At 38.7% G+C, this 15,798-nt stretch overlaps 2 protein-coding genes across 2 annotated transcripts; both read left to right on the top strand.

The window, feature by feature from the left end:
* The first annotated feature begins 1,279 nt into the window (after window positions 1–1,279).
* LOC113361461 (nucleolin 1-like) lies at window positions 1,280–3,331 on the top strand. The gene is made up of 7 exons (XM_026604705.1): window positions 1,280–1,803; window positions 1,887–2,011; window positions 2,112–2,220; window positions 2,299–2,430; window positions 2,513–2,633; window positions 2,706–2,813; window positions 3,253–3,331. Exons 4-7 carry the CDS (start codon window positions 2,423–2,425, stop codon window positions 3,262–3,264), a joined length of 249 nt encoding a protein of 82 aa, XP_026460490.1. The 5' UTR covers window positions 1,280–1,803; window positions 1,887–2,011; window positions 2,112–2,220; window positions 2,299–2,422; the 3' UTR covers window positions 3,265–3,331.
* Window positions 3,332–8,756: 5,425 nt separating this feature from the next.
* LOC113359719 (basic 7S globulin-like) lies at window positions 8,757–9,844 on the top strand. The gene is made up of 2 exons (XM_026603310.1): window positions 8,757–9,090; window positions 9,192–9,844. Exons 1-2 carry the CDS (start codon window positions 8,757–8,759, stop codon window positions 9,842–9,844), a joined length of 987 nt encoding a protein of 328 aa, XP_026459095.1.
* Window positions 9,845–15,798: the final 5,954 nt, after the last annotated feature.

The raw sequence follows: 15,798 nt of genomic DNA, 5'->3' as shown, positions 1-15,798 counted from the left end.
GTTTTTTGCGTTTATTTTTGTTTTGGTTTATTTTTGATGAATCTTGATCGGAATTATTCAATTTTTTGGTTAGATTATGATTTTTTTAACATATTTGAACTTTCGATTTGATTATCTTGTTGTTTTCGTTTTTTTATTTTATCAAAATCGTGCTTGTTTGTTGTTTCAGGGGTATTATCCAACAGTACATATGTTGCATACTGATACAAATTGCTTTTGATTCTGTTTTGTTCTTAGTTTTATCACTTGTTGTTGTTTGATTCATAAGTACATATCTTCGATACTGAAATAAGACTCTCTCGATTATGTTATTTTGATAGATTCTTTACATACAATTATTTTTTAGTTCATGAATCAGCAGTACATATGTGGCATACTGATACAAACTGTTTTTTTTTGGTCTAATCGTTGTGGTGTTTGATTAAGATTTTGATCTCCATGTTTGATTTCTTGATTATTTACTAGATCTAGATGAATAATCACGTTTTTGGTTCATTTCGTTATTAGCTTTGATCATACTAGTTCCATTTTGTTGTTTTTAGATTTGTTTTTTTTTGTATGAAACAACAGTACGTATATCCTGTATTGACAGAAACCTAGCTTATTTTGAATGAAGAAGAACAAGATGGTGCATCGTTATGATTTACGAGGAGAATATTTGTTTTCTGTTTCCAGGTATGCTTTCTAATCATCTTGTTTGATTATTTTGTTCGGTTTTTCTTCTTTTGATTTTTTTTTGATTGTATTCTGATAATCAAATCGATTTGATTGACGCTTTTATGGTTTTTAGGTTTGTTACAGTTGTTTTTCGTGTATGAATTGACAGTACATATATGGCGTACTGATACAAAACTCTTCTAATTTTGTTTTATTTGAAGTTTTTCCGATTTTTTTGGTTCGATCCATGAGTATGTATGTATAATACTGATAGGAAGTGCTATTTGCTGTGTTTTTGCTCGTTTTTTAGTCTTATCCTTTAGTACTTATGTGAAATACTGTAATATGTCTTTCGATTCTCTTATTTTTCATAGATCTGTCACCTGTTGTTGTCATACTGTTGATTTGTAGTTCATGAATCTTCAGTACATATATCGCATACTGATAGGAAGTGCTCCTTGTTATGTTTGATTCAGTACGTATATGAAATACTGAAATAGATGCTTTTTGTTATGTTTGATTCAGTACTGGAATTGGATATGGAGATTATCTGAAGTTGCAGTTCAGAACTTATTGCAAGAAATGACAGATTTTGAATGATAGGAACATGAGTTGTTGTTGGTTCAGATTTGCAAGCTTGTGAAATTGATGGTGGTCTTGATGAAGTTAAAAATTGGTTGTGATGTGTGTTTGAAAGAAGGTGTGCTGCAAATGGATTTGGAGGAACATAAAAGGTTGGGTTGCTGATGTAAACTGAAGATACAGATGAGATAGAGGAGGAATTATAGGTGGTGATTACTGTGAACAAAATCAGTGGATACATTCTGGTTGGTGTGCACTAACTTTTGATTTCACTGTGATAGATACATTTTGTAATTGTGTCATTTTGAAAAGCACCAGAGCATCAAAACACTTATTCCTGTCATTTTCCACCGGTAAATCTCATGTGTGTCAGTATAATTGCTAACGTCTCTTTCTGGCGTTTCTCGTCTCAACATTTTTTTGTTGTTGTTGCGGGATTAACTTCTTGAAATAGGTTGGGGATATTGTTGATGGGTGTATTTATTATTACTACGGTAAGGATGGCAAGTCCAGAGTGTAATGGGTGGCCATATAAAGTTTGCAACTGAAGAAGATGCTAAGAAGGTATACTTCCCAGCTTATGCTCTAGAATTAGTCAAATGTTATGTATATCTTAAATTGCACTCATGATTAATTTATTGTTGCAGGCAGTAAATCTTCGTGAATACTTGTTGGGTCCCCGTATTAAACTTATCCCTCGACTGGAAGACCCCGGAGCATCAAAAACACTTCTCATGAAGGACATACCATTTTACACTGTTAGATCTGATGTGTGAGTATATATATATGCGATTGTTGTACCTTATTATTTCTGACATTTGTTACATTTCATCTTCTTAACACGCTTTTGTTATTGTTGTTGTTGGATCAAGTTCTTTAAACAGGTTGTGAAAATTGTTGATGTGCGTTTCTTTTACGATAAGATGAAAAGTTTGGCTGGTCTGGCCTTATTGAGTTTGCAATGGAGAAGCTGCAGAGAAGGTAAACTTTCCAACTTATGCTCCAGAATTAGTTGAAAGTTCTGTATAGATTGTACTCGCAATTAATTTACTGCTGCAGGCAGAAAGGCTAAGTGGGGTAGAATTATCGGGCAGTCAAGTTGGAATTTGCCGTCAAGCAAGAGGCACTGGAGCATCAAAAACACTTTGTCTTAAGAACCTGCCATTTCACATTATGAAATCTGATGTGCGGGTATATATGCTGATTAACCTTACCCTTTCTGACCATTACCACATTCTACTGTCTTAACACTATTTTTTTGTTTCTGCCATAGGATCATTTTCTTTGAAAATGTTGGGGATATCGTTGATGTTCATTTCTCTCGCGACAAGTATCAAACTACTTTAAGGAGAGTTTCCCATGTTGAGTTTGCATCTGAAGAAGCTGCGAAGGAGGTAGATTTCCCAGCTTATGCTCCAAAATTTGTTGCAAGTTCTGTATCTTAATTGTACTCATAACTATTGCAGACAGTAAAGTGGAATGGCAGAGACTCATTAGGCTGTCCTGTTCGGCTTGGCATTGTTCGTGACAGCCTCTGTGTCCAAGGTCTTGATACTTCTCTCGGAATCGATAAGGTATAGACAGTTTGTGAATGGTTGACTGCAGAGGTGCTGGTGCTGCAATAAAGTAAAGTGAATTGAGGAGTACTCAGATTCCTAAGTAGTGTAGCAAATATGTACTCAAATGTGTAAACAGTGTAGCAGTTATGTACTCAAATCTATGGTCCTTTATATGTTTTAATTAAATTTGGACCTCCAGATAAATAAAATCCCGATTTGGTAGAAATATGTTATTTCACACGTACTTAAACAGTGGGGTATATTAGTCATTTTCATGTTTTCAAATAACTTTGGACCTTAGAATAAGAGTAAAATCTAGTTGGACCCTGCTATAAATAACCTTATGGGCTTAGGACCAAGCAAGAAATTTTCCAATTTGGAAACTAGAATTGGTGTTTGGGCTGGGCCTGGCAACTTGGCTAGGTATTAATCGCTGGACTTCTGGTGATTGCAGGACTGGATATAAAAACGGAACAGAAGTTTCAGAAAAGGGGATCGGCCAGAGAGCTGAAAACAGAGACACAAAGGAAGAGGCGGCCGGAGGCGACGACGACTGCATCTACAGAGCCTTGAAGAAGACAAGGGTTTTGTTTTCACTTCCATTTTCGATTTGCGAGTGATTCATTTTAATATTTTTTTTATGGTTTTTGAGAAAGCCATGTATTGCTAGAATTTTCGTAACTAGGGTTTATGTTGAAACCACATGGAGTTTTAGGCTATTTTGAATTGAATAAAATTGAGCAAGGACTATTATGATTTGATTAGATTAATTCTTGATATTATTTATTAATTAATTGAAATACGAGTTGTTGCTTCACCGGTTTTGTATACAATAACCTTTGTGCGTAATTGTTAGGTTCATAATTTATTTTTGTCTCGTTATTTGATAATTCCATGCTTGGGTTAATATCTTTGATGGGTTATGCTTAGAAGAGCCATATAATAGTTGTGAATCAATATTTTAGTTTCGTATAATTTTCTCGCTGATGCAATTTGATGGTTCATGCTTGGATTTAGTCTTTTGATGTGCCATGCTTAGGGTATACCAGTGATATTTGCGACTCTAATACATATAATAGGTGATGTCGATAGAACAAACGATAAATAAATATTCATGAATTATGTTTCATTTCAGTAATTGAATAGAAATAGTGGTGGATACTATAAACCCTGGTTACCTATTCTTACATTGAATTCATTTTGTTACTTTAGTTTATTTTTCTGTTATTGTTCTTTCAAAAAATCCAAAAACATCTTTATTTGTTAGTCCATTAGAGATATTGATTACGGTATTTCCACCGCTCCCTGTGGGTTCGACCCGTACTCGCCTCTGTCTACTAGTTAGACACCGTGCGATTGCGGTTTATTATACACATCACTCTTCCTTTGCCATCTCCGTATTTTGATTTTTTGTCTCGAGAGTTGGTTCTGCCCCCGGTCTCGTTTTGCCTCTTAGGTATCTCTGGAATTGGTTCCAGAGAGTTGGTTCATTGCGGACCTGTTGTTGTCTTTGCTTGTTCCCTGGGGTTTTCCTTCTGGATTTCTTCGAGTCTGATGTAGCGGTCTTGGACAACGCTGAGCTCTCCTTCGGAATCAAGGGCTCGGTTGTGAAGCTCCACGAAGATGGATGAGGTTATGTCAAGCCCATACTTATTGCAATTAATGTTAATTTCTAAATTGACTTTCCCTATTGCTTGGCATGTCTTTTGCCACCTGTCTGTGTATTGCATCAATGTCTCCCAGGGTCCGATAGTTAATGCAAATAGCCTATCTAACCCTGCCTTTGTTGACTTGTTGTACATGTATGTCTCCAAGAACACCGTAAATAATTGCTCAAAGGAGTCAATTGAGTTTGCTGGTAAATTGTCATATCATGCCAATGCTGATCCCGTCAAGCTTGCCGGGAAGTACCTGCAAAGTACTACCTCATCTCTTTCCCAATGGGAAAGGACGCGAGTGTAGTACCGTAGGTGGGCTATGGGATCGGATGAACAGTTGTATGCTTGAAATGTAGGCACAGGGCATTTCGGAGGGATGGGTTCCCTCAAAATGCAAAAAGACAACGGAGATGTTGTCGCTTCTTGTAGTACCTCTTCTAGTCTTGCGCCTGTGTGGCCTGTTTTTAGTCCTTGTATCTCCTTCCGAATTTTTTCCATTTGCTCCATAACCATGTTCACGTTGTGAGCATCTCTGGAAAATGTCTCGTCGTAGTAGGACTGGGAGGGCTTGTACGTTGGATCCATCTCATCTGGATCATGGCGTGTTCTCCTGGCTCCCCCTGCTGGGTTAGCCTTTGGTGGGTTGAGATCCACCCTTCGTCTTCCTGAGGTAGATCTGTTTTCACACCTCTTTAGCGGAGGGTGAGTTTGGGAACCTTCAATTTGCACGTCTAGCATGTCCTTTAGGTTCTGGTTTTCCTGAGCCATCACGTGTATTGCATCCTCATGCTCCTTGTTTCGTAGTATCAAAGCTGCTACTTGTGCTGCTATTTGTTCTTCGTTGTGGATTCCACCACCCTGAGGAGTGTTGTCGGCCGGATCCTCAGAGTTAGCCATTCCTTCTTCTATGACCGGTGTGTCTGGATCTATCTGGATTGGAGTTAGGTTTCCCAACCCTCGTCCTGTAGGAACTAAGGTTCTGGGTAACCCTGCGTTGGTCGTAGGTGGATGTGTGATATTGGGATGCTCTGGTAACGGCATGCCGTAAAGTGGTTGAGCTCTCGATGTTTGCCCCATCCCTTCAACAGGAATAGGTGGTTTCTTAGCAATCGTCCTTCGTGTTATTTCACTTTGCCCGTCCTCTGCTTCCGTTCGTTGATTTGCTTGAGATGGCTTTTGAGATCTTCCTCGTGTGACTGCTGGTCGTGAGCTTGTTGGTACATCACTTGGTTTCTGCATGCCTTCGGCTTTTGTTATCCTGCGGTCACAGAAAAAACGACAAAAATCTGCTACTTGGGTGCCTTCGTCAAAAGTGGCAATTAATGCTCTGACATAGAAGACGGCTAAGCAACTTTTTTCAGATTAAGGACTGAAATGACGTTTGGAAAGACGGGTATTAAATTTTTATGACACCCTTGGAAGAAACAACCTTAAAGGTTGAAAACCAATTTAAAAATACGTGTCAAATCTCCCAAAAAACAGGGTTATAAATGCTTTAGAAGATTTTTTTTCCTTAAATCTCACTGAGATTCCTCTGCAGTCTAAGGTACTCAGATCTAAGGGATGCTTTGTCGGAGAAAGCTGTTTTAGTACAAAACAAAAGTTTTAGCGTTTTGTGAGTGTGTTTTTGTGAAAATTTTTGTAGATCTGTGAGATTGCTAATCTTTAGAGGCTATGAACTCAAAGAACTTGCGAAAACAACGGACGAACCAATCACTAGAGTGTGAGATTCATCGCTGTTGAACTCAGATCTCTTCGTTTAAGAAGATGCATAGGTAAAGTAAATGACGGAATATAAAAACTCAAGATGGTGAGAAAAACCTTCTAGCGCCAAACTGTGACTACTCGTTTTCCCGTAGTTTACGTAATGTGTACAGCTCAGAGAATCAGATACTAAGTAGTATTGATTCCCCTGTTGAACTGATAATGCTAAGTAGTAAAGGGTACTCAAGATCACAATAACAACTAAGAATGCAAAGATAATGTAAAAGCTGCTAAGTTATCATGAGACACAAGAGATTACGTGGTTCGACTTTCGTCTATGTCCACAGGGTAATGAGTGATTGTTTTGTATTAAGTTATGGTGGTTACAAAGATCTTAAATGCTTCCCAAATTAATAGAGAGAACCCAAGTTGAAGTAAATACTTAAGTTCTAAACATTAAAGAGGTATAGGCTTAAGACTAGATCTTCTCTCCTAGATATTGAATGCCCTTAGTTTGTTGGTGAGGCTTGGTATTTATATCCCCTTCTGCTCCAAGTATATCTTTACTGCCTTTGGGTCTATCGTTTCCTGATATACCTTTAGTACAGTTGGTACCTTCGTTCGCCGCGTGCTCTCTCCAGTTGAACTCTTCCACCTCAGCTGACCCACGTTCCTTCGGGAACTCCCCGGCCTTAGTACAGATTGTACCTTCGTTCACCGCCAGCCTCTACCAATCTGGTTCCGCCACATCACCTCTCTCCACGTGCCTTGATTATGCGTGTAGATAAGAGATTTGTGCATTTAATGCTGATTAGATATGTCATCTACCTCTGTCCCTTTGCCACCTGCTCTTCCATAGACTAGGCTTTTACTTCTTTCATCTTAACCGTCGAGGCATCCTTTCTTGGGACGAGATAAAGTAGATCTACGAAGGTATCCTCTCTCACTTGGATTCCTCTGTATAGCGAGGGCTACACAATTATCTTGTATGCGGCCACTGAGATAGTGACACGTGCTCAGCGGAATATTGGTATTCACATATATAACTGAAGAGGAGTATAACTGATCAATTATCTTGTGTTATCAGTAGAGTTGAGAGTGCTCCTGTGTTGTGTGGGACCTCAGGTGTGTGAGCTAAGAGACCCTAGGGATTATCAATTTCATATCATCAGGAGTAGCATTTTAGTGAATGTGGGTATAATTTTGGAAAGATTCTGGATTTGCTTTCACTACGAGGAGAGATTCTTAGTGACCATCGGTCCTTCAATACGAAATAGTTATTAAATCATTTTTCTAAGAGAATTACGTTATTCGGCTTAATTCGGCCGACCGACCGGAGGGCCCGAAGAGAGTGATCCCTTTTATGGCCTTTTTTTTTTTGTAAAATGAAGCATAACGCAAATGTGCAATTTGATAAAAAGATTAGAAATTGTCACTATTAAAAAACAGAAAATGTCCCTCCCTTTTGGTCCAATTATTATAGCTCCTTATTATCCTATTTTTTCAGGGGTTTAATTGGCAAGCAAACTAGAATCTAACATATCTAAAAATTCGTGCCTCGGAATTTTATAAATTTTATCTCGTTGGAAAGATTTTAAAGAGATCTACACAATGAGTACAAACAACAATATCAAAATTTTGTTTTTACGAAAAATTCGGAAGCGTTTACTCTTTTGCGCACAATTATGCGAACCACCACAAAGGATGCATAACTGCATCCATATTTTGGTTATGCATCAGCTACTTTTCCGTTGTAATTAATAAAACGATCTATATGGTTAAAATTATCATTCCAAAAGAAAAGAATGTGTAACGGACGTACGAAATAAGAACTTGCACCGATAAGTCCTCAAATTAGACCATTTGCCCATCACGACAAAGAATGTGTAGCGCGACTATCTCTGACCGAGCAGCACATCTTTTACCGCTAAGCAAAAACGACATCTTTCACATCCTTCACTTATGTAGAGTTGTTTGTTTTGAGTCTCTCTCCCCTTTTCTATTTTACCTTGCTCAGGGGCGGACCTATGTAGTGACCAGGGCTGGCTTAAGCCAGCCCAAAATCTAAAAAAAAACTTCCATATTGTAGTGCAATTGTGTTTGGTTACAAAAAATCAAGCCTAAACACTGGCTTAAACCAGCCCAAATAAAGCCAATTTGTTTTCAAGTCACCCAACATTCATTTTCTAATTCCACCACTGTGGTTGATGGTTTAATAAATTGATTGGTTTTGATTGAGCTATGTTATTGTTTCTGCTACTCTATAGTCCAGCAACATATGCCAGCAGAAAAACAAATGATAAAGACATGAAGTTGAACTACCTTAGTACCTTTTTATGTAGGCAACCAATTCCATTTGAAATTGGCTATGATCATCTTCTCTTCTTTTTATCTTTATCGACATCAGGAGTCAGGACTATTAACCATGCATATGGTAGGCGCCCAATAGTAATGACTTAGAGCTGGCAAAATATCGTTCATTTCATTTGACTCAAATCGGGAACATTGACTAATAGATTACTATATAAACCCAATCCCTCCTCACTTCTTCTACATTCCACATTTCCACTACTGGTGGTTATTACAATCAAATTCCATGGCTTCTTATCTTTCCTACTACGCGTTTGTTTTCCTCAGTTTCTTCTTTCTCTCTGTCTCCAATGCTCAACCTTCTTCTTCTTCCCGGCCTGGGGGTCTCGTTTTTCCTGTTAGCAAAGATCCATCTACTCTCCAATTTGTCACCAAGCTCAGCCTAGGAAAAGTCCCCATAAACGTAGTCGTCGATCTCGGTCGTAAATCCTCCTGGATTTATTCAAGTGCTGGTTGTGCATCTACGTCCATTTCAAGCGTCGTAACAGCTCAATCTAACGATTTGAAAAATGGGGAATGGGTCTCAGGTCCAAATGTTACTGCTACTGGGATTTCACTCGGTTGTGAAAAAATTCTAGTGCCTTACGTGGACTTGCGAAGGGTGCTAAAGGAATTGCCGGACTGGGACGATCAAGTCTTTCTCTGGCTTCACAATTTTCAGCTGCATTTCGGTTCCCTCAAAAATTTGCCTTGGATTTAGGTGCCGGCGAAGGTTCCATCTACTTCGGGGATGGTCCTTACACTAACCAAAACTTCAGGCAGTCATTAGCTTACACCCCACTTCTCACTAACTCGTATTTTCCTAGTGACTATTTCATTGATGTGAAATCAATCGACGTAGATGGTTCAAATGTCACACTAAAGACAGGATTATTGTCCATCAACAAGAGTAATGGAGTGGGAGGAACTAAAAATAGCACTTTAGTTGCTTACACTACTATGGAGACATCAATATACAAGGCCTTCACAAGCGCATATGTTATGGCGGCTAAAGCCAGGGGTATTTCTACGGTTGCTCCTGTTGCGCCTTTCGGTGCTTGTTTTAATGCGTCGACGATAGAAAGTAGACCAGACGGGGTTGTTGTGCCATATATCTCTCTTCGCATGGCCAACAATGTAAATTGGGCTTTTGCTCGGTCAGGTAGTAATCCTTTCGAGTTTGTTAAGGACAATGTATATTGTTTGCCATATGTTGACGGAGGTTTAAAGCCGAAGACTTCAATAGTTATTGGTGGTTATCAGATGCGCTTAAGTATTCTAGAATTTGATATTTCAAGATCAAGAGTAGGGTATAGTCCACCAATTCAAGTTTGATCAAGCTGCAGATTTGTTGCAAACTTCAGTGCGAAGGGATCATGTCCTTATCATTTCTTTATCTCGTTATGTCTATCCCTATCTAATTAATAAGACTGTAATAACAACTTCTCTGTTTTTGACTTTTGTTCGATATCTTGTGGCTAAAGATACTGTTCAACGTCTATATGCCTCAAAATCGACTGTCATTTTGGAGATATATTCCAAGATTTCAGTTTATGGGAATATGCCCCAAAGTAACGGTTTCCGTCAACGAACCGTTAAATAGTCAATTTATCGTAAATGTATCTGAACTTTCTCTCTAATTTTTTCGAGGTTTTTTTGTCTGAATATGTTCCTGAACCTTGTAAAGGTGTTAGTATACAGTATATGTGTTTTTTAATTCGCATATGTAATTTTAAGTGTGTGCGAATATTGACTATTTACCGGTTTTGGATGGAATTTTGGATGGCTAGGGCATATTCCCGAAAACTGGAATCCTGGAACATATCCCCAAGATGACAGTCGATTTTGGGGCATATCCCCAATTTTCCGAATAAAATGCTCCGTATATTTTTAGTGCACTACACAAACATCAGAGTATCAAATATTACAAACTAAGATGAGATCTTGATTCCGTCCGCCAAACTCCATCTTTACCTTTTATATCATGTTTTTTCTTTTTGACAAAGACCCTTTTTTTTTTCTTTAGCACCTACACCAAGCATATAGCACATCAGCAGGTCAGCACGTTAATACTTCAAAGTCCACCATCATTTAAAACTCAACCAACATAAGATACTTGAGCTTCATGAAGCTTTCAGTAGGACCACAACCTCGACACCCTCGATCTATCTATGAATTCAAATCAAGCATGAAAGACCCTCTCACCACATTTTGAACCATTGTTAAATCGGTTGGCGCGCAAGGCAAAAGGGTTGGATGGTGAAATGTCTGACACCTGCAGGAAGACTAGCTCTTATAAAATCTTCACTAACCCGTACTTCAAACCACATCATGCAAGCACAACTTTTGCCTATCGATGTGAATGGAAAAATAGATAGTATCACCCGAAACTTTTTTTGGGACATGACTCCTCAGTCAGGAAGCTTCATCTACTGGGATATGATAAGCTGACTATGACCAAATCAGAAAGCAGTCTGGGAATTCGAAGAAGTAGCGATCTTGATAAAAACGTAATCATGAAGCGGGTATGGAACATCCATGACAAACCGGATTCAATCTATGCTAGCCTCTGCAACGAAAAATATCTGAAGCAACAACCTCTATTTTCAGGGACAACAACTACCCAATCGTCAGTCAGTCCATAGTGGAGGAAATTAGCGTCCCTCTTCCCAAAATCAAACAACATATTTTCCACAAAATCGGAGATGGTTTAACAACCCATATTCAAGAAAACTAAATCCCGCAATTCGATAACACACTAGACCCGGCGAGCTGTTACCCAATCTAGACAGTCGCTGACCTCATTGATCCTCTCACTCACACCTAGAATCACAATAAACTAAACCTTCTGCCACCCCACATAATATTCACCTACCCCAAAACAACCCCTCTGATATAATCATCTGGCCTTTCACCAAATCTGGAAAGTATACCACAACATCTGGATATCACTATTTAACCTGCTCATCAGATCATTCCCACCAAAAACCCCTTCCACCAACTAAGTTTCTGTGGACACTCCCATGTCCTCCAAAATTACAGCTTTTCTTGTGGAAATCAATCAACGAAGGCCTCCCGACCTTTGGCATTTTAAACCATATCCACCTCACTGATACCAACATTTGTCCACAATGCAACTCTAATCCGGAATCTGCTGGTAACATATTCCTCAATTGTCAAGTAGCTGCCGCTGCATGGAACATTCTCCTCACAAAACTCCCCACTCATTCAGCTACAACCCAAAATCTTCCAAACTTTCTAAACCCCCAGATGAAAAGCACACAACTTTTACAATTGAAAACTCATCCTTCAGCCAAAACAACCTTTTATTTCCTTTTCTGGTCCTTACGGATAGCTAAGAATGATTATATTAATCGACAAAGGCAACCGAACCCAAGTAACATTATCCAAATGGCTTTCAGTTGTCGACAAGAGTTCTCTTTGGCACAAAAGAACCTCCCTCATGTGCTACCTGGAACACCAGCTCTCGCAAACTCAAGAAATGAAACAACAATGTTTGCAATAATCTTAATAGGATGGATTAAACCTAAAATAGATTGGATCAAGATCAACAGAAACGGAGCAGCGCGCAGACACCCGATAATAGCTGGTGCAAGTTTCATTTGCAGGGATGCTTTTGCCAACACCTTGGTAGCCGTAGCACAACCACTAGGAATCAAAACTGCTCTCGCACCTGAGTCCTGCTCATTACGTCCAGAACGGCAAAAGAACGAAGTTGGACATAGGTTTAATTCGAAACCGACTCGGAAAACCTTCTTCGATTCCTAACCTCGGATATCGATCCGCCTTGGTACGTACATCTCAGGAATGATTTCTGAAACCAAACGAAACATGAGGCAGATCCCGTACAGCACTGTCAACGACAACTACAGGGAAGGCAATCAGGAGGCAGACGGACTAGCCAACATGGCAACGGACAACAACCAATTGGAGAACCTTACAACTTTATTCTGGGACCTTACAATCCCACCTTGCATAAATCAAATTGTAATGGATGACTCTTTGGGTATCACCTACCCTCGTGTAATTGCCACTTAATTCCAATAATATTTTCATGTTTCAAAAAATAAAAATAAAAAACCTTTTATATCATATAATGTGGTTAAAAACTGAAAAGCGGGGGTCTAACAACACCACCCAATATTTCGATTAGCAATCTGTATGAACTAACTCCGAAACACTTTGCTAGAGAATCAACTAGACAGTCAGACTCAATCAAGATATAAAGTATCTCAAGGAGTTATTAGCTCAATCTCTCGATTTGATCTTTACTCAAGCAAATAGAAATCTGCGAGTCTTTATCAAAGAAAGATAACTTGGACGGTACCAAAGACCAATGTCCAAGGATCAATCAACTACAATCAACAACCAAAGGTTGGATTAGAAAAGTTAATGATCACGAACGCACAACCTGTATTATTTCAATTATATAAAATATAATGCAGAAAAGAAATAACACAGACACCAGAAATTTTGTTAACGAGGAAACCGCGAATGCAGAAAAACCACGGGACCTAGTCCAGATTGAATACACACTGTATTAATCCGCTACAGACACTAGCCTACTGCAAACTAACTTCTGACTGGACTATAGTTGAACCCCAATCAGTCTCCCACCGATCCAAGGTAAAGTTGTACTCCTACGCCTCTGATCCCAGCAGGATACTGCGCACTTGATTCCCTTAGCTGATCTCACCCACAACCAAGAGTTGTTGTAACCCAAAATCACAGACTTGATAATAAACAGACCTGTCTCACATAGAAAAGTCTATAAGAGGATAAATCTGTCTCCCACAGATAAACCCTAGGTTTTGTTCCGTCTTTAGATATAAAATCAGGGTAACAGGAACCAATTGGTAATCCGGTTTTATATTCCCGAAGAACAGCCCAGATTAATCAATAACCTCTCTACAATCCTTCCTGACTACACAAGCGGATTGTCGAGGAATCACAAACAGTGAGACGAAGATGTTTGTGACTTCTTTATCTTGCCTATAGGAGAACTCTCACGATCTCAAGTCAATCAATCGATTGTACTCGTACTATAGAAGATGCAAGATCAGATCACACAACTACGATAAAGTAGTATCGGTCTGGCTTCACAATCCCAATGAAGTCTTTAAGTCGTTAACCTGATTTTAGAGAATAAAATCAAAGGTTAATGGAGATCGCCTCTAGCGGGCGCACTAGTAGCACACAGACGTGTGGGGATTAGTTTTGCACAATTCTAGATGTCTCCTTTATATAGCCTTCAAATCATGGTTTTGCCTTAGTTACAAAGCAATCCTTATTCACCGTTAGATCAAAACCTGATTTATATTCAAGCTAATATTTCTCAACCGTTAGATCGAAAACTTAGCTTGTCACACACACTTGGGTATACGTTTACTGGGTTCGTGAAAACCATGCCCAAACGTGTACGTGTATGTTGGTTCAACAATAGTAACCCAAAAGGTTAACCATATGATCATTTCATATTAACCTTGTTCTTCTTCAACATAACTAGTTCAATTGACTCAAATGAACTAGTTAAAGAGTTGTTCAATTGCTATGATATCTTATGTAACTACACAAGACACAATTGAAACAAAGATGATTCGATTCGATTGAATCGGCTCATGAACATTATATCCACGGTTTGCATAAAGTATTCCTTAGTAATTTAATGTTTCATGTTCAGAGCACATCTTTAGATCATAACCTATTAAGTTCACAAACAAGTTCGCGGACTTAAGTTAATCGGTTGAGTTTTCCAAACTCAGCAGAAATTCTCGGGATGAGAACTTCCGCCAGTTTGCGGACTGGGTTCGCGGACTTAGCACACAAACGAGTTTTGGAAAATCCCAGCAGAAATTCCCGGTCGAGAACTTCCGTCAGTTCGCGGACTTGGCAAGCCAATTCCACAATCCTCCCGATTTCTCTTGATCAACAAAGTTCGAAAACTTTGGTTCAAGGAATACATGGTTATGTAATCTAAACTCACATTTCAATCATTGAGACATTCTCAGAGGACGTAATGTAGCCGTTATTCACAGACCGATTCACGTCAGAGCAATTCTCAAAGTGATTGAAACTTTTCATGACTTTCATCACTAGGTGAAGATAAACTTGATCAAAGCGAAACTCTTTACCAACACACGATTTCGAGATAAAAGATAAGCAATGAATGCTCAGCTCGAAATGTCAAATGTGTATGATCTAGTCTATATAGCATACGACCTTTGTCTCATAAGAAGTAGGATATATAAGAGATAGACTTTTGAGTGATAGATAAGTCCAAGTCTCCACATACCTTTTTATTGATGAAGTTCCACGGTTCCTTGTATAGATCTTCGTCGTTGTATGATGAATCGCCATGAAGTCCTTGAGCTCAACTACACTTTTTTATCCTAGTTCGAGACTTAGCTATGTAGGCTAGAAATCAAGACTTATAGTTTTGATCACTAACATTGACAAACATGCTTGAGATAGCAACGCATGCGAGGTTGACCGAGCTATGCTCTAACAATCTCCCCCTTTGTCAATTTTAGTGACAAAACTATTAATACATATGGAATACAAAAAAGATAAACTTTAGTGGCTCCTATTCCATAGTCTAATCTTCAACGTTCCTTGAAATGTTCGTCCTTCCAAGTACTCCAATGATCCCAAAGGTTGTAAGTTTAACACCATCGTTGTTGAAGATCCGTAGCTATAACAATGAGAGAAATCGAGATTCTCGATCATTATTATACAGTGTCATAGTATTATTATATATCATCAAAGTACAATTGTATCACGACTTTAACAATAATACTACGGTGATATGTATCACTCCCCCTTAGTCAATACTCCATCTCGATCATGGAAACCACTCCCCCTTACACAACGATGCGAAAACCATATGTATATGTAGTGTGAACTACAATATTTCTCCCCCTTTTTGTCAATAAAATTGGCAAAGGTACAAGAATGGGACATAATGAAATTTCCACAAGAGACATTTCATGACCAAAAGAAAAATACATACCAACTTAATTTAGATGCAATCTAATATCCGAAGCTAACAACATTCATCAAGGAGTTTTAAGATACAAGATAACCCCTATAAGATTCCACAGCCGCACTCCCCACAAGATATTACCATTAAGCACAAGTTCAAAAGAACTCTCCCCCATTTGATGTCATTCTCGAGAGAACAACAAGAGCGACCTTAATTTCGAAAGAAAAGAAGGGTTTTGGAACACTAAAGAGATACTAAAAAGATAACAACAACAATCCTACAGAAA

Source organism: Papaver somniferum, chromosome 3 (genome assembly GCF_003573695.1).
Source record: "Papaver somniferum cultivar HN1 chromosome 3, ASM357369v1, whole genome shotgun sequence".
Taxonomy (NCBI): domain Eukaryota; kingdom Viridiplantae; phylum Streptophyta; class Magnoliopsida; order Ranunculales; family Papaveraceae; genus Papaver; species Papaver somniferum.
Note: the sequence above shows the minus strand (reverse complement) of the source record. Positions and strands in the feature narration are given on the sequence as shown.